Source organism: Dipteris shenzhenensis, chromosome 10 (genome assembly GCF_047967505.1).
Source record: "Dipteris shenzhenensis isolate YYH24624 ecotype China chromosome 10, Dip_SZ_1.0, whole genome shotgun sequence".
NCBI classification, from domain to species: domain Eukaryota; kingdom Viridiplantae; phylum Streptophyta; class Polypodiopsida; order Gleicheniales; family Dipteridaceae; genus Dipteris; species Dipteris shenzhenensis.
The window spans coordinates 14,300,308-14,322,367 of NC_141605.1; the positions used below are offsets into that span (position 1 = coordinate 14,300,308).

General features: G+C 42.8%; 1 protein-coding gene across 1 annotated transcript in view; it reads right to left on the minus strand.

Annotated features, from left to right (window-relative positions):
- Nucleotides 1–10,604, minus strand: part of LOC147897437 (Radical SAM superfamily protein) — a 51,971-nt gene extending 41,367 nt beyond the window's left edge. Inside the window, exon 1 of the mRNA XM_087380451.1 lies at nt 10,326–10,604. Coding sequence (XP_087236577.1) covers nt 10,326–10,503 — 178 coding nt within the window. The 5' untranslated portion in view covers nt 10,504–10,604. The remainder of the gene's footprint in view (nt 1–10,325) is intronic.
- Between the last annotated feature and the right edge of the window lie 11,456 nt (nt 10,605–22,060).

Here is a 22,060-nt window from a genome sequence, read left to right on the forward strand (position 1 = left end):
TGATGTTTAAATAATGGAAATGTTGCTGCATAATTGAGAATCCATGATTCATGATCATCCAGATATGAGTTTAACCTCAGCGTGTTGCACGTAAACAACCAACATTAGCTCCAGACCCTACCCCTTACCTCCTTCATACACAATAGAAAGCCTAACCTCAAGAGATGAAGGCCTTTGCAGGATGTACAGCCCAGTTCAGGGAGCACTTGTGTGGCCTGCACCAGTTAGAGGAGGGGGATGGAACACAGGAAATATGGGCGTGAACAGGCCAAAGTGGTTGATGCAACCAGAGACCCCTCCTATGTAGAGGGAGGGCCAAGCATTAAATTCAAGTTCCCCAAGTTCTTATTCACAGCAGAACAATATTTGCAGTCCCATGATGCAGTATGCAGGCCTGTGGCCCAGATAATAAAGGGCAAGTACTGAGATAGTGACTCTACTTAACTTCAATTGAAGATTAAACACATTCCAAACAAAAGCACTTACGTATCCACATGACTTGCGACTACTTCATGTGAGCTTATGCTTAAAAGTAGACAAAATGGGACATCATCTCAATTAAGCAATAAATTCACTGCTCGTCTTTAAACCCAGCTTGCATGGCACCGTTCACCATAAACATCAGGGTACCAGACAGAGAGGACTCCAGAATTGCAAAAGTGTGCCGGTCAACTAGTAGGAACTTCTTGTGAAGCAGAAGGACCCATCACTGACCCAGTGCTAAGCACAAGTTTTAGGCAGAATGGGGCACTCTCTATGCTCAGGGACCCCAGCAAGTGCACCATCCTCTAAGCCAAGTGTCCAGGTGTGGCAGCAATGCCAGGCCTTGATACAAACCATAGGGCAAACTTTGTGGCAGTGCGAGAACACCATTTTTCTGTAACACCAATGCTCCTTACAATACTTGTACAATCTGCACCTTCATGTTTGTAATATTTTGACCCCCTTGTTCACACAATAACGTAAGCCATGTAGATTAAAGCAAGATAGGGTGCATTTAGATATCCATTCTGGCTCATCAAACATATACCCGAGCCAGGAGATTCTAGATGCCCCATATTTCACCTCACCAAATGACACGACCCCAGCACTCCTGAAACCTCTGATCTGCAAGCAGACACAAGAACACACCAAGCGTGAGGAAACTGAGCGGGCTGCACCCAACCATGGCATCTACGGATGCCATCCCGAATCAGGAGATGTCCCCTCCAAGCCACGAGCTGAGCTACTGGCACGAACTCCCAACCAGATCCTAACCAGCCTGGTGTCCCATACCACCAAGTGGCGCTGTGAAGCCTAGGATCTGCTGCTGGGCCTTGGGCTACGCTATGATGTAGGCACGCGTCCGCGACTCAATCCAGGATCAGACCTAGCACCTAGGAAAGAGACTTGCTCCCATCGGCTCTCTAAGAACTGAACCTCTGGGCCCCTTATATAGACTCGGGCCACTACCCTCCCCACTCAACCCGAGAATCAAGCCTGCCTAGCTCTAAGCCTCCCCAGGCTACCTGAGCTAGTCTTGTGTACCCAGTACATGTCGGATACCCATTCGTGCACATGACATACTTCCCCTCCTCTAAGAACTCACTCCTGAGTTCCCTAAAAAACCCGGGAATGTCCTCTGGAGGTTCTGTAATGTCTTCCATGTTACATCCTCCTCAACACGATCCCTCCACTTGATCTTGTATTCCGTGATAGTTCTATTACGAGTCTGTCTTTCATGAAATTCAAGAATACTCTCAGGTTTGTGTGGAATAAAAGTCAAATCTGTAACTTCTATTATTTCTTGAGGAGAAACAAGTTGATCGTCCACACCCAGTAACTCTTTCAATCTACTGACATGAAACGCTGGATGTACTTTAACATCGGAGGCAATTCTAGTTTATATGCAACTGGTCCAATTCTTTTAATAACCTTGAACGGACCACAGTATCTGGGGGATAACTTCGGAACTTAGGCTTTTGAATTCCTTGGGAATACGCAAATATACCAGAGAACTCTCTAGGTGAACGATGTCTATTAGCATAAAATCTATCCCAATCTTGGGCACTTCGAATAGACTCCTTGCCAAACTGCAACATTTCTTGCCTGTTTTGCAAGAATGTCTTTGCAGCATCATTTTGGATTCCCTTTAACCCAACCATAACTGGTGACTTAGATTGAAACACGTACATAAGCATAAAAGAGCTGTAACCAGTACTCGAATGCTTTTCACTGTTATAAGCAAATTCTATCATAGGTAGATAATCTTCCCATGAAGACTGTCTCTTAGAAACATATGCCCGAAGCATATCTTCAACCAATTGGTTGACCTTCTCTATACTGCCATCAGATTGTGCATGATCGGAGGAACTCATACTTAGAGTAGTTTCCAACTTCTCAAAAACAAGTGTCCAAAAGTTACTTGTAAACTTCGAGTCCCTGTCGCTAACTACGTCAGAGGGCAAACCATAAAGCTTAAACAAGTGGTCCACAAACTCGTGAGCCAGCTGAACAGCTGAAATGGTTGTTCTAGAATCTAGCCATTTTTGTCAAACGGTCCACTATGACCCAAATGGAGTAATGACCCTTGCACGTTCTAGGCAAACCGGTAATAAAATCCATGGAAATACTTTCCCATTTATTACCCAAGATTTGCAATGGCTGTAATAAACCCGCGCTTCTAAGGCATTTTGCCTTAGTAACCTGACAAATCCGGCAACCTACCACATAGTTTTCAATAAATGCACGCATTTTAGGCCAATAAAAGGTATGCTTCACAAGAGATAGAGTCCGATGTATACCTAGATGTCCAACATCAAGAGTATCATGACACTCCAGAGAATCTTGGATCGAAGATCCGAAACATCTAGCACACATATCTTTCCATTCCGGAACAGCAAGCCGTTCCTAATCATCCACTGACCTCCCGCCACCTGTACTGTAGGTGGCACAATCCCTGAGTCCTGGTCAACCATGGAGCTCCCATCCTGACTTTCTGCCAATAAGAACTGAAATGACTATCAGTTGCACAAAGCCCTCTCAAGGATTGAAATAGGTCTGAGGATATTTCCGTAAATGACATAGCATTTACAAACTTGACTCAACTTAAGGCATCCGCCACACTATTCAACAAACCCTTTCGATAACGTATTTCAAAATCAAAATCTTGCATTAACTCTGCCCATATAGCCTTTCATCCCCTCAATTCAAACCCGTCACACACATACTTGATTGACTGGAGATCGGTCAATACAAGAAACTTTGAACCATACAAGTAGTGTCTCCAAACCTTCAGAGCATACACAACTGCATAGAGTTCTTTTTCTAGTGTGGGCCAACGATATTGGGTGTCGTCTAGCTTCTTACTCTCAAAAGCTACAGGTCTACCTGCTTGGAATAAAGCTGCCCCAATAGCAAAATCGCTCGCATCGGCCTCAAAAACATAAGACCACGTAGGATCGGGTAATGCAAGAACAGGTGCTTCCTTGATAGTTAACTTCAAGGTCTCAAAAGCTTGTTCAATGCATCATTCCAAGAGATCGGCTGGGTAGGCCTGCGTCCACGACCTTTCAATATGTTTGTCCAGGGTGCCGTGATGTGTGAATAATCACGCACAAACTTCCGTAGAAAAACCGTGAATCCTAGGAAACAACTGAGAGATAGGCCATTCTAAAACCTTCTGGATACGATCCAGATCAATGCTAATTCCTTCAGAGCTTGTGTCATAAGTAAATGATCTCCTTCATAACGAAGTAACATTTACTCATCTTGGCATAGAGCTTATGCTGTCTATGATGCAGGCGCACATCCACGACTCAATCCAAGATCAAACCTAGCACCTGGGAACGAGACTTGCTGCCATCGGCTCTCTGAGAACTGAACCTCTGGGCCCCTTATATAGACTTGGGCCCCAAGCGCCAAAAATAGCGAAGACCTCTAACTGGTTCGTACCCTTGCCACTCAACCCGAGAATCAAGCCTGCCTAGCTCTAAGCCTCCCCAGGCTACCTGAGCTAGTCTTGTGTACCCAGTACACGTCAGACACCAATCCGTGCACATGACACCAAAGGCCACTGCTCACATGAAACATGAAAGCCCCAATCGGTCCCACATCATACAAGTAGATAACACCTACCCTATAGGCAGCTAATATGGCTCCCACACCTGTAGCATCCTAATTGGTCACTTATAGGTAAAATAATCCAGTTCCTGGGAAGGGAAGAAAGGGTGGAGGGGGAAGGTTGGTTGACCCTCTAGTGCTACAACGATCAACCCTAGTGGTGAATAGCCTACATTCATATTGTAATTACCCTTCAGGGACAACCAAGTAGAATCCAAGAAGACCTTTGCAATTGTTTTTATGCAGGTTTCGGTCTGCACACAGCAATAGGAGTCACAACTAACCCGTACAGCAGTATGGACCTAGACAAAGAAAAGCATACATAAATATGTTTTGGAATGCCACAAAAAAATGTGGAGAAATTTTTATACCTACAGCGATACCTATACAATCTATACATCGACCCCTACAGTTCTGAAAAAACATCTATGCTCCTATCATCCTAGGGACCAAATTGACGTTAAACATGCAGCGATGAGTATTTTGAGGCAATACAAAGAGAGTTTTGGGCCTGTGTTTGCTGCATTTTGTGCATATTTTAACTTCTGTTCAGCAAAAACAGCTTTTGCCATCCTTTGATTTGCAGGCACCCATTCCAACTTAGTTACTTCTTGCAGATTTCAGCACTTAGTGGTGCCATTCTGCATCTTTACAATCATAGTGCATTCTTTGGACTGTTCCCTTGCAATAGGCCATGGGATAAAGTCAGCCTTGACTAATTAATTGAATGGCAATCACAACAATGAAGCTCCCTCCAAGATCTCAATGGAGAACTCAAATGTGATCTTTCTTTGGTAAATTCGTTTCCAGAGTATATCTGATCTTATCTTGCCTTGCTCAATGACGAATCGCTGTTTGAACTGTCCTTTGCTTGCTGTGGGGTGTTGCTGTTTGTGAACCCCTGTTCTATAGCAATACAAGCAGGGGAGGATGGTGCTGGCTGAGGGAGCAGAGGACGCTGTGCACGAATAGCCCTCATGGTCGTTTCGGTAGGTATGGCAGTAGACTATGGCTGTTTGCACAATTTTGGTAGATGTGCTATTCTGGCTGAGCAGCGATGGACTTTGGTAGTTGGCAGCACCTCTTAGTCTCCTAACAAAATCTGCATGCAGTCACATGCAGAGTCTGGGCCCCACTCATTGCTTATGGCTTCATGGAGGTTAGTTAAAGGCTGGAACTGTACTCGCTACAACACCTGGCAGTGCTATCTTTGGTTCGTGGCACACATACAGCTGTGGCTGCATGCAAAAGCAAAGCTGAGGCAGCATGTGCCCACCTTTTGAGGCTGCATGCCTAGAAAGGAAGGTGCATGTATGATGTCTTTTGGCCTAGATGGGAGGTACTAGCAGTTGCGACAGCTAGAAGGGCTTTTACTTTTTCCCCTTCGTATGTGTGGCCTCTGATTTACAAGCATGTGTTGCATGTTAGTCTTATAAAGTTTCCATGAGAACTGAGCTGAGACTTGCATCCGGGTTGTTTCACTTTATGGCTGCATGCATGAGTTGTTGGGGTAAGTATGATCAAGGGCTTGCTCTATGGTGCATGTGTGCATCTAGGGGAGTCACATGTGTGTTTGTGTGTGTTGTAAAGGCACATCAAGTGCTATGATGTGTCTAGTGTGTGACCTAAGTGATGATATAAGACAAAGGCAATCCCACTGATGTAGGGATCGATTCCCACTGATATAGGGGCTGATTGCCACTATGTAGGGAAGGTATTACCTTCTCCCCCTTTCTATAAGAGAGAGTCCTCTCTCTTACAATCATAATAGAGATCTACCATATTGCTTTCATTGTGCTCTCACACCTCTTGCAAAATGCATCTATTCTATCCTACGGGATCCTACAAATGGTATCGGAGCTTTAGGTTCTAGATCTAGCCTAGTCTAGCATTAGATGCTATCTCTAGCATAAACTACTAGTTTCTCATCTTCTCCATTTTCCTTCTTCTTCCCCAAATCTTTGAGAGCTCTGTTCTCTGCCTACAAACGACCATTGCCCAAACCCTTTGAGCTGCAAACTCCTCACGTATGGGCCAACTTCCAGCTGCAAGCATTCAGAGAAATTTCGACTGTATGCGCATAGGAAAGATGCGAAAGAGATATAGGTAGCCAATAGTTCTAGAAAGTAAACTTGTAAGGGTCGCAAGTAGAGAAAGGCGACTTTGGCACATACAACAAAGGGTGGCATCAAGCGATGTAGTCTATTGAAGTGTAGGGGCAGCCTTGATGGCTTAAAGTTATCCAAAAGTACAAGTAAAATTACTTTTAGAACTAACGTGAGCTGTTAGGAAAGGAAAACAAAATGTTTGGTACTAATGGATGGTCTAGAGCATGCATGCAAGTGCATGCAACCCAGCATGCACTCATGCACACCACAACTCCTATGTGCACTCATGTAGGATCCAGTAGGATAGAATAGATGCATCTTGCAAGAGGTGTGAGAGCACAATGAAAGCAATATGGTAGATCTCTATTATGATTGTGAGAGAGAGGACTCTCTCTTATAGAAAGGGGGAGAAGGTAATACCTTCCCTACATAGTGGCAATCAGCCCCTACATCAGTGGGAATCAGTCTCTACATCAGTGGGATTGCCTTTGTTTTACATCATCACTTAGGTCACACACTAGACACATCATAGCACTTGATGTGCCTTTACAACACACACAAACACATGTGACTCCCCTAGATGCACACATGCACCATAGAGCAAGCCCTTGATCATACTTACCCCAACAAACCCCCCCTCGAGGGGTTGCCTTTTGCAGTGTCAAGGATACATCTAGTCTCATAGTTTCTCATGCCATCTCATGGTGGTCAAGGATTAATCTATGGCTAGGATCTCATGCTAGCAAGGGTTCCCAAGGGTGTGAGGTTCACAGAAATGGGATAGTCAAAACACATATCACATGGCCTATATCATATGGTGACAAGAGGTATTTACATAACATATTCTTTTTGGAGTACTACTCCAGGCAGAGAACCTCAAAATTTGACCAAGTGATGATAAACAAAAAAGACAAAGTGCCTAAAAAGCATAGTCTTCATTTTCTTCATTTGTTGATGGAGTTCTTCCTTCAAGCATAATTGCTTTGTTGTTGAAGTAGTCCTTCTTGTCTTTAGCTTTTTCTTTTGTAGACTTCTTTCCATTCACAACATTCCATATCTTCTTTTTCATAAGCATAAACTTGGCTTTTGTTTGCCGAGTATGGAAACTAGTTCCATCTAACTTCTCAAAAAAGGTCTTAGCTTCCATAGCAAGGTCTTACCCGAGGGCAATGTCTAGTGCCTCACAAGTGAAAATATGAGCAATAAAAAATAATCCTTCAAAGTACAAGCATTTAGTGTAGCAAAGACTTGTAACCAAATTCCATACTACAAATCAATGATGCTTTCACTTGCATGCTTCATAGAGGTGGCTAAATGAAAGTATTCCAAGCAAATCCAAGTATAGCAACTTAAAGGAAAGCTATAGCCACAGTTGTACTGATGCTATTCAACACTTTAAAACATCAGAAATGCTAAAGTAGCATCTACTGTAGCATCAAACTCACAACATTGTCAAAACTATCCAAAACAGAGACCAGAACTTGGAGGGTGCAATTCTCACAGCTCATAGCTCTATTCAAGGGGATTTTTATGCAGGAAGAAAGGCCTTATACTAGAGAAGGGCTACAAGCAAGGGCTAGGTCGCCATAGCCAGGCTTGAGAAGACAGACTGGTTTTTCGTCGTTGTCTCTTGTCCAAATGAGCTCAGATTTCAGCAGCAGCTTGCCCTCAGTGTCGTCCAACACGTGCTCAGAGGAATTTGCAGATAGGTAAGTACGGAGGCGGCATTGCGCGAAATTTCGTCAGAGAGTGTGAGTGTTGGCGTCTGCCAGTTATTTTGTCCAGCTAGAAAGCCTCTGTACTTCTCCTAAACCTCAACCAAGCCTCCTGCTCTTGAAAGCTTGTGGTCAAGCTCTTGCCCTCTAAAAATTTCAGATCGCTCAGTTTTTGTGAGGAGAAAAGTGCTACTGCATTTGCATTCTCCTCTTTTCATCCTCTCTCTCACGAAAATCTCCAGGCATGTTGAGATTTTGCTTTCCATGGGTAGAGATGCATGTGTTACACACGCATGTAATCAGATTTGTATATTTTTTATTCGGAATCTCTTCTGAAAAAACAACCAAAAGAACCACCAAGCCGGTAACAACTCCCAAACCTAAAAAGGCTAAGCAGACATCAAGGCCTCTTGCATAGAAAACTCGTATCGGTTTGCTAATATAGGTTTATGCTCAGGCGAAGGGACTATGCTTTAAGTGCGGCAATCCTCGTCACTTGTCATATGGGTGCCCTTTAAAACGTGGTACGGGTAAAGCGGCAATTCACTTGGTTAAGTCTAGCAAGTAATCATCTTCACATTGCTACTCTTGATGTCTTTTCTTGTAATTCAAGTTGTAAGATTATGCCATAATATTCTGACGTCTTTTCAATGGAACTTCCCTATGGTCTCCCTCCTAGGAGGAATGTTGACCATAAGATCAAAGTTGTGCCTAGTGCACAGCCTGTGTTCAGGCAGCCTTACAAGGCTAGTCCATCTACTGAGGAAGATGAAATTGCGAGGCAACCTCAAGAATAACTCCACCTAGGTCAACGGCAACCTAGTAAGTCACATCGGGATGCACCAGTGCTACTAATTAAGAAGAAAGACACGTCCATGCACTTGTCCATCGAGTATTAGGGTCTGAGCAGACTCACAATTCAGAACAAGTATCCTCTACTGAGGATGGACAATCTCACCAATCGGCTCTGCAGAGCCAAGTATTTCACAAAGATCGATTTAAGAAGGGGATTTTAAAACAAGCTATCACACATTTAAGAAAGATGTTTATAAAACCACAATTCATATGAGTTCTTAGTGCTTCCATTTTAACTCACTAAAATATGCCAGCAACTTTCCATCGTCCATATCTGGGAGAGTTGGTTTTGTGGTCTTTCTAGATGACATCTTGATTTACAGCAAGACTCTTGTAGAGCATGGATGTCATCTGCCGATAGTGATGTCTATACTTTGACAAGAGTAGTGCGAAAGAGAATGTGAATTCTTGATACAAGAACTAAAATATCTTGGACATGTTATTTTAGTTAATGGTGTCCATATTGAGAAAGGAGAGAGTTTATTTCGTGAACGCTTAGCTGAAAAGCCTGTGCATTTTTCACACTTTCTTAGATTGTGAATTTCTTTCAGACCTTTGCTAAGGTAGCACTATCCCTGTCAGACTTGTCTAAAGGGGTGGAAAGATAAGTACGCCCATGCTATGGACTGGGAGCTTGATGCATGTTTCAAGATAAGCACTGGCCCATCATTTCAGACGACAATCCCATTCTTCCGAGTCTTGAAAGCTTACCCTTTCTTCTTCCAAAAGCAGATGATGGCTATAATGTGGGACACTACCTTTGGGGCCAATAATTCATCTTTTGATAAATGGGTCAGGACAATTAAGAGAACTCAATTTCTCCTTAAGGCAACGAGCTCTTTTTTTATTGGGAAAAGTCTGGTCCCAAATAAAAAAGTCTGGTCCCACACTTCAAAATCTCCATATTCAACTTGGTTTAAATTATTTTAGAAAATCAGGTGTCTGCTAAGTGTGGTAATGCAGGTTATAACAATACGCAGTTTCCACTGGATATCACGCTGAACCCTATCTCCAGCCAACCCAATCTATATCAGAAGAGCCTAACTAGCAATCACAAGCTTCAATACACTAAGGTATTAAATGACTGACACCCATCTCCTGTCTGTCTACCTTGCAAGGATATTCGGAGCTGGATTTTGCCAATCTTTCGGTCTGACCTTCCTCACAGACGTCTAGAGCTACCCCTTTCATTTTCTCTTCCATTCCTTGCCTTCTCTTGGATCTTGTAATTGTAGCCCTTTTTCTAGCGTCACTCTAACTTGTGAAATAAGCGAAGATGGCATGTACAAGCGTTCAGGCTTATGTATTTAACTACCAGTGTACATAACTGCATGGTGACTTCACCTATGTGATGGCAATATATTGCTTGTGTAATTTGAATTGTAGACACGACTGGCAGTTGCGTTTCTCTCTCTCTCTCTCTCTCTCTCTCTCTCTCTCTCTCTCTATATATATATATATAATATTCGCACATGCACATTACAGAGACGCACAAGTTCGCATCAAACGAAGTTCGCTCGCGCAGTCTAATGTTGGAGAATCATACCGGTTGCAAGGTGGAGGTCCGCTAACTGGCATGTTGCAATGAGCCGAGAAGAAGGTGGCAGGCTTCCTAAAGTTGTAATGTAGGCTTTGTGACCCAAAATCCCGAAGGTGGACCGCAGAGCTGCCAGTGCAGCCATCGCTATGGCCAACAACAGGCAGCATGCACTTATACTATGCATCCATATCGAATTTAACCTATGGAACTTGTCCTTAATCAATTGGTGTTCATGAACTTCACATTTCACAAGGTGGAGGATACCAAATAGGGCTCCCCATAGAACTTTTCTATTAGTTGGAGGAGGGGGGGCATAAGAGTGTAATGAAGCTTAGGATAATATGAATTAATGAGAGGGCGGTGCGTGGATTAAGGTGGCGAGATCGATTAACTATCTCGAGTCTTCTGCAGCGCCCCCTTCTCCAGAAGATTCTAAGCGTCGACCTTGGGCAGTTATAAAGACCAGCCCCCCCACAGCAAGAGGGCAAAGAGGGGGAGGGGGGCAAGGGCAGAGAAGGGGGAGGGGCAGCAGCCCTGCATGGCATGCAAGGCAAAGAAGGAAGAGGAGAGTTGCCCTATGCGGCTTACAAGGCTTGTGATAGGCTGCAAGGATTGATCTAATAGGTTAATCGCAAAATTAAGGCGACTGGAGGTGTGAGGAGACTAATTAATTGATTTTGGAGCTAGGAGCAATTAGGAGTGGCTAAAAGAGACTAATTAATATCTGAAAGTAATTGGTATAACCGGTCAATTCATAGCTGCCAATGATATTGCTACATATTTTGCTTCAGTAGTTGAAACACTAGCATTTATTGTCCCAAGAGATTAATGGCTCAGAGTACCTCCTTGTGAAATTCTAGTTAAGTTGATGCCAAAAATCAAGAAATTCACATAAAACTATATTACAAGTAGAGCATTGTGTGCAAACCAACTTTGACTTGTCCTATGCCCATAGTTCTCATGAGGAGATTCTCTCCTTGTTAGCATGGTACTTTGTAATAGTGTTGATTCATAATCAAATATGATCATAACAATGACATGATTTCGATACTATAGGATACCACAAGATGACAGCTTATGGCAATTAAACTATTGCCTTCGACATGATGGTTAGTAAAACATAAGATCAGTTTACTTGCAATTTTGGCCATGTGAAACTCGAGGCACATAAAATCAAGATTGGCTTACAAAACCTACCAACATCCATTACCAAAAGTTTATGTAATCTAGTAAAGGGATCATCTTTGAACTTGTTCGCTGCTTGCTCTCCACTGCCACCCCTCCCCCCACCTCAGCTCCTCGCCTCCCCCTAACTTTGCATTTTATCTCATCCCCCCTGCCCCTTAGTTCTCCTTTTCTCCCTTTCTTTAGGGCTCGTCGTAGGTTTGCCCCTTAGCTATGGTTTTTGGTTGACTCATTGCTACTGTTGAGCACCTTGGAGCCGCCCATAGTGCTTGGATCTAGGTCACAGGTGTGCCTTTGCAAGGCGCCTTGGTTCCCGTAATAGCTGCCCTTGGTTCACGAAAATTTTCCAATCCTTTGGACTCTAGCCCTGAGCACTCGCATGAATTTTGTGCCTGGAGCATCAGCCTTCTAACTCCCTTGCATGCCCTAGCATGCCCTTTACGATGACTGCTCTCGCGATGAATTTTCTAAGGCCTTCTAGGTTTGGGGTGCTACGTGGCTTGTGGCTCTCTTATAGGAGCCTTTTACTATTTGATCAGCTCCTTGGGTAGAGGTCTCATGGAGTTTTTTTTGAAGCGCCTTTCTTGTTGGTGGCTGGCCATGTGTGGGTAGCCCCCTTAGTGCTGAGAGAGGCCAGCTCTTCTCAAGTCCTTTGGAGAAGAGTTTGTAGCCCTCTTTCTGAGGCTTCTAGTGGCCTTTTTCAGCTCTCTTTGCTTTCCCTTTTCAGGCTTTTTCTAGCATTTGGAGTAGTCTTTTCCCAAACTAGAGGTTGGCCCTTTTCCTTTCCTTTGCTTTTTCATCCTTCCCTTCCTTTAAGCAGGAGATGAGTTTTTTTTAATGTCTTGGTGGTGACCCTTGGTCTAGCTAGAGAGGTTCTCATGGCAGCACCCTCGAATCCCCAAGCTGTTAAGGTTCCTTTCTCTAGCAAACAAACAACAGGTGAAGCAAGCAGTTCAATCACTTCAAGACAAGGCAACCCTCGAGGAGATAGGTGAGAGATTGGATTTAGGTGAGCTTGGCACTAGAAGGGGACCACATTCAAGTAGTCACCATCTATCGGGAGAGGTGTCTTCCTCCTCCACCTAATCCCCCAGCCACCACCCTATGGCCACACTTGGTGTGCCTCTTTCCCTAGTACCATAGTTTCATAGTTGGATTCAACCCGCCACATACCTTGCCTCCTTGTGATGCTTTCATTCCCGAGGCTCTCATCGGAGGAGTATAGGGCCATTCTTTCTTCCATCGGATGGGTGTTTGGTACAGTTTTGGAGTCTTGCACGGAGTATAGGGCCATTCTTTCTTCCATCGGATGGGTGTTTGGTACAGTTTTGGAGTCTTGCACAGAGTCTACAACTTTAGTTGTGGCAGATGATGGTGTCCCATGGCTCAAGTTGGTTATAGGAGCCCAAAGTCCCTTCCGGAAATGATTCTCCTTGAGACCCTCGAGGAGGGAATGCTTCAACAGAGTCTAGAGATAGCCGGGTTATTAGAATAGTGTCTTCGCTTATAGCTAGATGAGCCACTTAGGTTGGGACTGCGCTAGAGATCAGAGTCACCCCCCCTCCCCCCATAGGATAGCTAGAGATAGGAGGGGGAGCCCTATGTGGATAGGACCCAGTGGATAGGACCCAGCGGCCCCATAAGTAGTAGTAGCAGTAGGAGTCCCAAACCCCCTAGGTGGAGCCCTCCAATGGAAAGTGGACTAAGGTGGGAAAATGAAACCAAGAAAGTGGGACTTGAAGAACCATAGACAACACGCTAATTGTAGGAAGAGAGCAAAGGCAGTCTCTCACTCCAGGAGGTTCAATCAAGAAACACCTCTTCCAAGAGGATCAATCAGGGAGCCCTTCCGTAGGATTCTCACCACCTTCGGAGGGCATGCCCTTCATGCCTCTTGTAGATCCCCTTGATATAGAGGTTTCGAGCACCTAGGTACCCTTGTAGCAACAACAATAGTTTACAGGAGCTTTTTGGTGCTTTGGTGGCTATTGCTCTTCCTGCCTACCTTACCATGATAGTAGAGGAAGAGGCCCAGTGCTCTCAGGCAGTAGTGCAATAGCGAGCTTCCTCTATGGTGTTGATTGATGCCCCTTCCCCTCACCCTCCACCCCTCCTTCTCTGGCCTCGCCCCCTCCTTGCTCTCCACTTCTCCTTCCTTCGCTCACCCAATCTGCTATTATCCCCTTGTCACTCGCCCCTCGTCCTCCCTCCACCTCTTCCCTTCCCACGCCAGTAGTATGCTCACCCACATCTTCCTCCTCCCGTGCTACTTCTGGATCCAAGTACATGCATCTCTCCTCTGCCAAAGCAGATACACATCTCCTTGGTACCCTTCATGCACCTCATGACACACTTAATTGCCTCCCAATGCCTCTTTCCTGGATTAGCCATATACCGGCTAGCAACTCCCACAGCGAATGCAATGTCTTGTCTAGTAGCTATTATAGCATACATAAGACTCTCAATCGCTGATGCATAAGGAACCTTGGCCATCGTGGCCCTCTCCTCATCTGACTTGGGACTATCTACCTAACTCAATTTCACATATGGAGGCAATGGAGTACTTACTGCCTTCCCCCCCTCCATATTGAAACGATGCAACACTTTTGTAACAGACTCCTTCTATGAAAGCCAAAGGAGTTTCCTACTTCGGTCACGCATGATGCACATACCAAGAATATGAACTGTAGGTCCTAAATCCTTCATGTCAAAGGCCTCATGCAACTTGGCCTACAATGCATCCAGCTCATAAGTGTTCTTGATGGCCAATATCATATCATCCACATAAAGTGCCAGGAGTATTAGGCTATTATCCTTATCCATTTTAGTGTAGAGGCAATAATCAATCTCTCTTCTTTTGAAACCTTGGGACTAAATGAAAGCATGAAACTTCTGATACCATTCTCTAGGCACTTGATTATGGCCATGGAGACACTTTTTCATCTTGCAAACCAAATGCTCTTTGCCCTTTTCTTCAAAGCCTTCAGAATGTACCATGTAAATTTCCTCATGCAAATCCCCATGCAAGAAAGCTGTCTTGACCTCCATTTGCATAAGCTCCATATCCTCTGCTGCCACAAGTCCAAGTACAGATCTAAGTGTGGTCATCTTCACAATCGGAGAGAAGATCTTATCAAATTCCACACCCTTCTCTTGCTTGAACCCTTTAGCAACCAAATGGGCCTTGTACTTAGGCACATCATCACCTGTGACCATCTTGTAGACCCATTTACATGGCAATTCTTTCTTTCCATGTGGCAAAGAAACCAAGTCCCAAGTCTTATTCTTTATGAGTGAACTCATCTCTGATTGCATATACTCCCACATGCACTATTCCTCATGCATCATAGCCTCTCTGTAGCAAGAAGGCTCCCTGCAATTAGTAAACATCACATAGTCTGCCCCTGGAACAAGTCTCTCATGCGGTCTAAACACTCTAGATGATCTTCTCAAGGGCATTTCAGCTTGCTGTCCCACCTGCATATCAGCCACATTTGGCTCATCATTGCCACTAATAGATGATCCATCATCTGCCCTTGATTGTGTACCTGTGGGAGTACCTGGTGGCACCATTTCCTGCACATTCGGTGCATGGACAGCTTGCTATCTATCAACATATGCAGGTGCATTCACATCTTGGAAAGTGATTCTCCTCATTTCCACATCCCTCATGGGTGTCATGCATCTTCTTCTCATTGAAGACCACATCATGGCTTCGTATAAATTTCTTTGCTTCTGGATCCTAGAGACGATAGCCCATCTCTCTACTTTCACCATAACCTAGAAAGACGCATTTCCTAGACTTAGGATCTAGCTTCTTGCGAAGCTCTTTTGGCAAATCTACATATGCCTCATACCCAAATATATGCAAATTAGAGTAAGAGGGATTCTTGCCACTCCATGCCTCTTCAAGAATACCACCATCCAAACTCTTACACTCTAGCGAGATGTTGTGTCTTTCTCACTTGGTTTAGCATGGTTACACGCTCTCTTTCTTTTCACAAGCAGAGGCGCTGGGCTATTTTTTGCACTCTATGGCAATAGGCCCCCTAGAAATGAGGTTCCTAATTTGACAAGAGGAGGAGCTGCCGAGCTTAGAGTTTGCAAGTGATATAGCTTTTTATGTGGAGGGATCGACAATGAGTCTTGAGATGGTCAAGGGGGCCTTGGGTATCTGTTGTGAGGCCTCTGGGGCTTGGATCAACTAGACCAAATCTATTGGCTTCTTCATAGGCATAGAGGAGGTCTAAAAGGTCCAGGACTACGGGTTGTTTTTGGCTTTTAATGGATTCTGCATGAGGTCAGACAGCGATATACATGAGCTGCTAGGTGGGTACCAACAGAGCAGCAGATTGTCCTGATTCTAGAGAGCATTCATTGCAAGCTTCTATACTAGAGCTCGGGCAAACTGTCCCTAGCAAGAAGAGCACTGGCAATCAACAAAGTCCTTCTTGCCATGGATTGGTACATAGCCTCCTACTGGTGCTTCCACTGGGGGTGCATGGGGTAGTTGAGATGCTTGGATAAGAGCTTCCTTTGGGTAGGATTGATGGCACTCATAATAAAACAAAGCTAGAGTGCATGGTAGACTATGATCATGCCATAGGCATGAGGAGAACTAGGTATCATTGATCTAGAGAGGTAGATCACCCTCCTAGGTTAGTGGTATGAGGTCTTACTCTAGGCGTAGAGCCCTAAAAGCTCCTCCTCCTGTGGGGCTCTTGGGAACAATCCTTGCACAAGTGATAGTGGCAGCAATCCCATAGGTGAATTTTTTCAAAGGCTCCCCTAAGAGGGAAGGGCTCCTAGGCTTTTTAGGGTTTGGCAGCATTTGGCTAGGGGACTCATTCAAGCCAATGCTTCTTGTAGGGAGGAGTTTGAGAGGTAGCCACTCATGTGGCACCAAGAGGTCCAAGACTTAGAGGGATGTATGCTAGGGTAACAGACGCACATTGGTGGATGGGTGCAGTGGGATAATGGCCCAGCCAAGTCGGTCGAGGTTTGGAGATAGCTCCCTTGGGATACAGAGGCCAGGGTGCACGCTCCCTCCTCCTCCTCCTCCCTCCTCCCTTGTCCTCCTCCTCCCTCCTCCCTCCCCCCTCCTCCCTTGTCCCTCCTCCTCAACCCTTAAGGAGACTAGCTCTCCACTCCTTAATCCTGGACTCCTCCTAAACCCTGCAACCCCCTCTGAACCTTAGAACTCCTAGATAGCTCTCTCAACCCTATCCCCTTTTCGAACCCTACAACCCCCTTCTAAACCCTTGAACTCCTATGGAGGCAAGAGGAAACTCCTCATCGGGGGCTCCAAAATGGTAATAAGGGAAATCGAGGGACTGTAAGTGATCACTATAACAGATCTTCAAGTCACAAACACAATAATAACATCATAGATGAACCCATAACCGGTATATTTCATCAACCTCTCAATTGCTTGCAACATCCCACGCTCTCTAGAATGCACTATGTTCGAAGCATAATATTCACAAACATAATAGGATCAAAAGTTATTGCAAAAATAGTGACTATTTCTTTTTTGGGGAGGTGCAACTGCCTTTTTTAGCTGCATGCTCTTTACCCATGCCTTTACTGGCCTATCTATCATGCAAAATATGACCTAAGATGTACAATAGTATCAATTTTTCCTAGTTCCTACTACTAGTAGTTCAAAATTGGGGTCCTCAAAATTTAACCTATCAACGTATAACACACACACACAATATACTTGAGTGTGTAGTAAAAAATAGAATTCCACAAGCACTAGTGAACAAATTCCTCAACTCGAAAGTAAATTGAGATTTGAGTATGGCAAAAGTGACCAAAAAATGAGGAACCAAAGCACCAATGCATACAAAAACTTTATCAAAAGGGAATCACTTGATACCTGCAACCATCCAAGTAAGATACAATTCATTTAAGAAACAAGGGAATTCAAGTGTCGTAGGCAAAGCATGGATGTTATAAATTTCCCAAATAAGGCATAAGTAAACATTAGTGACATGCTCATTTGCCATAGTAGCAATAGTAAGTGGAGCTAGTCCTTCAAACTCAAGGGCAGTCATCATTGAGCAAAAGAGTGTACCAATAGGTATATGTAAGAAGGCCTTGCAAGAGAGGAATGCTGAAGGGAGTGATGGAAAACTAACAAAAAGTCATTGTTGCATCAAGAAGTCGATGGTATACTTGAGTGTTTCCCCAAGGAAGGGTTGTAGGAGCCTTGAAAACAACCCATTATGCTTGTACATATGCATCATCCATGAGTATGTGAATAGCGTGATTGTGCAATGCTAGAGAGTATACCAAATGAATCCATTCTACCTATTTATGAAATGACCAACATGTTATATTAATAGTGGTAACAAACGGCAAATATGCATGGTGTTCTTTTTATTAAAATATAGCAAGTATGAGATTTTTTTAAATGCTATAAAAAAGAAGGGTAGTACTCAAGGTAAACTACCTTGGATAAAAACACCACAATTGGGCCAAATCTTGAAGCCAAGCCTTACAAAAGGTTTTTTGGAAGTACAAAAGGGTACTTCTAAATAACCTTACAAAAGGTTATTTGGAAGTACATAAAAGGGTAAATAAAAAAATACATAAGATATTGTTGTAGGTCAAAAGGCAACCCACTATCCTACATGCACTAGGTGGAGAAGAAGGGTTGCTAGTTTGGAGCACTAGGCTTCAATGCCTAGTGCTCTCCAGTATCTAAGAGGTTGATAAGGTCCCTAATCGAGAATGGAATCCAAGGAAAGGAGTTGTTGTGGAGGAAAGCTTTAACAAGTCACCAAAGCCTAATGCATTCAAACACATTGAAATAAAATTATTGGACTAGAAGCTTGATTGCACCAACAACAATAGTCAAATGAATGTTATAGTAGCAAAGAGTTGGCTTGATCTGGGAGACAATAACTTTGTGGTCCAATTAGAAGGCCTATCACTAATCTCAAAGGGTAAATTTTTGCATTTGTCATACTTCTTCATAGAGGAGGAACCATCATAGATAATGGTAAATTCCATGGATAAGGGTGGGCATGGTAACCTATAAAGTGATTTTCTTCTATGCCTTTGAAAGATGTGTTTGAAAGATCAATTCCTAGCATGGGGGGATATATACAAAAAGGGCTTTTGTCAAGATGTCAATGAGGAAAGAAGATGAAGGGATTAGCTATACTGAGCCAAAGGATGTCATCATAATATAAAAAACAAAGTCGACATGCTATATTGGACTAGAGGATGTCATCATACTATTGGAAAAAAAGTTCACAAGCACTCAAGATATACTGGTAAATAGCAAATTCAAAACATACCTTAATTGATTCGTTCATGTGATCCTTAAGCTTATATATGGTTTGATGTTGTAGCATTTATAGTAACTACAATGTCATACCAAAAGACATTTGTATTGTATTGTACAAATCAAGTCATCATGGATATCATCTTGCACAAATGTGTTTGCTATTTGTCTTTGCCAATGGTAGTAGAATAGAGAAGAGTTGTGAACCCTAGGCTGTTGTGGTGAGAGAGGCTCTCCCTCGTTGCCTCCCTTGCTTCCCAATCTTTCTTCCTCTCCATTTAGGTTTTGATTGTAGACATTGGAGGGTTGTGCATCTCTGCCATCAACTATGGTCTAGAAACAAAATTCGGGGGACTATGGGAGTTAGTTTAGGCGACGTTTGTCTTCAGGCCTTGTCTTGGGTTTTCTTGCCATCAATAGTAGCAATGCTTGTATGAGTTTCCGATATCTCTTATTCGTGTCATGCATGTCATTGTTTTGTGCATGGTGTGTGGTAGGCGCTACTTGCTCCCTAACTATGTTCTACTGCATGTTGGAGGATTGGCTCTTGAATGGTGGTTCCTACACATCATGCTGAAGCAAGATGGTCCCCCTTTTTGGTTCAAGAGTTTCTTGCATGACTCAAGCAATGCAATTGCTTGGCAACTCCTTACTTGAGCTTTAACAAATATTTTTCAAGGAGCAGCTAAGTTTTTTCTTGTTGTTTTTTAGTGTGTTTTGGGAGGTTAGGGATTGAGATTTACATCTCCCCCTCTATCGTCTTTTTGAAGGATGTTTTGTGGAGGTTTGGGATTGAGCTATTTCTCCTCCTCTACTGTAATGATTTTGAGTAGAATATGGTGCTTTTTTGGTTGTAAACATGTTTCGGTCCAATATTGTAGCACTTACAAGGAATTAAAGTCATCTTTTCAAGATGAAAGATATTGACACATAATTTCACTTTTTATCTCAATATAGCTGCTTATAGGAGTCATGGCCCTATTGTGTTAGTTTTTGCTTGCATGAATTATGTGCCCCCTTTGCATTTAGAGCCAGAATGTTCCTTGAGACTAAGGAGGAGATGAGGTTTTGCATAGCACGAAGGTGAGGTCTCACGGGTAGGGTGTAGTTTTGGCCACCCATTTATAATATGCTTGAAAGTTTTAGAGGCAAGCAGCATTGCCTACAAATAGAAATTCCAAAGTTCAGTATTTTGGGTGTAAAGAGAGTGCTTTCTTGTATGTGACTTTTCCAACTCCTTTCAATAAAGTCTTTTCACAAATCTCCACATAGTAGAACATCCACTCCACCAAACGATTCCATGTGGTTGTGTTTAATTTCTCTGAGGCGTAGCTCGTAATGTGTTGTGGCCAATTAAGGACATTTCATTGAAAACCACTAGTTCTAGGTCTCTATATAGTTGTGATAGTTCTTGCAGTTTTTCAGCGGAAAGGCTTGTGTAATGTGATCACATAAGAGGTAAGTGTAGACCTGAATGAATTGTTGTTCCTCCTATATTGAAAGATGCTTTCCCTGTGTAGGCAAGCAATAGAACTTTTGGTAATTCAATATTGGTTGTTTGCTTGTGGGAATAATATCTCAATAATTGTTGTACCATCGAAAGTAGAACAAATGTTTTACCAGTACCAGCATTGCCTATTAGGAAAAGGTGTTTTTTTTTTTGGGTTAATTATTTTCTTGAGCATGATATCTTCAAAAATTAGTCTTTGATCGTTGTTTAAATCTCGTATTTTATTAAAGTGTTCATCGTTAGAGATGAGCTTGTATGATAATAAGGTTGAATTTTGTTGATAATTTTTTTGTTTAGTCAGTGACATGTCAATTGCGATGTCATATACATGAGGGTTCTTAGGACTAGATTGGCTATACGAAGTTGTACTCCGATTGGAGGAAGGTGTTGATTTTGAAGGAAATTTAGGTAAAAGTTTGTTGAACTTGTCTTTATTTTTTATGATTGTTAGTTTGTTTTGGTTGTATTTGTCATGCCATGTAGTGATTTGTTGGTCGAGCATTGGCTCTACATTGTGGTATGGTAGAAATAAAGTGCATAGTTCTCTATAGTACTCCTCAGGATCTTTTGTTTCACTGTAGTTATTGTAACGTATTATCCTCGATTTTTTACTTTTTTTCGCATTTGTGCTAGTAATTGTGTAGTTGCTTGTGAAAATGGCCAAGCAAATGTCATGAAGGCTCACTGAGCACTTCAAATACTTTGTTTTTATGTCGTCAAGGAAAATGTTGGAACTCTTGAATCGAGTCATTGGAGTTGTTCTCTACGCTTGAGTAAGAATGTATGCTTCTGCATGGGGTTTGTGTTAATATATTGATATTGTCTTGAGGATGTTGATAGCAGCAATGACAAAGATAGATAAACTGCTTGTTGTGAGCTTATATGTTGAGTATTCAAAATTGCATTTCCAACTCGTTACAAATACATTTGTTTGCTGCTGCACTTGTGTTGATGCTTTGTGCCATAGCTTCTCTTACAGCATCTGTTGTCTTCTTATCTATTTTTGTCATGTAGGATGTACAATATGCTACAACTCCATGAGGATTGAGTATATATTGAACATCAGTGTTCACACCACATAGATTTGAAAAAGTTCGGTTAAAATTGTTAATAAATATGTTTGGTTTTCTTTTCAAGAACAAAGTCGGTTTGGAAATAGATGCTTGAATAGTTTCTAAGTATTGTTCTTGCCAGAGTGAAAGACTTCGTAAGAAAGTTTGATAGTCCAAGGTTAGTGTTGTGTCTTCCAACAAAAAAGACCTAATGCTCTTTAATTTTTTTTCAGAGTGCTATTGATAGATTCTTGTTGTAGTGGCATTAGTATTTTTGTGCTTTCCATTGGAGGACGTGGAAATCCAAATCTACATCTTTGGTTTCTCTTGTAGCATGTTTTGGTATTTGTAATCTGCAGATGTTCTTAGGTGATTGAAATCACAATATCCTATGCTTGACTAAAGAAGCTTCCCAATGTTTGTATCCATTAGTGCATCCTTTACTGGTAGATTCCTTCCTTGCATTTGTGCTTTACGCATACGTACCCAAGAGGATGAATGAATTTGCTTTACGAGGATTTTCATTATCTTCAAGAAAAGATTATCGATTGAAAGAGCAAAGTGCCTATCAATGCTTGTTAATTCCCAACGTGCAATAACTTGATAGGAAGTACATTCATGAATATTATATTTTCTAGGATTTCCAAAGAATAGCTTTGGAAAAGCTAGTTCCTCACAAAATTTATCTTTGAAGAGA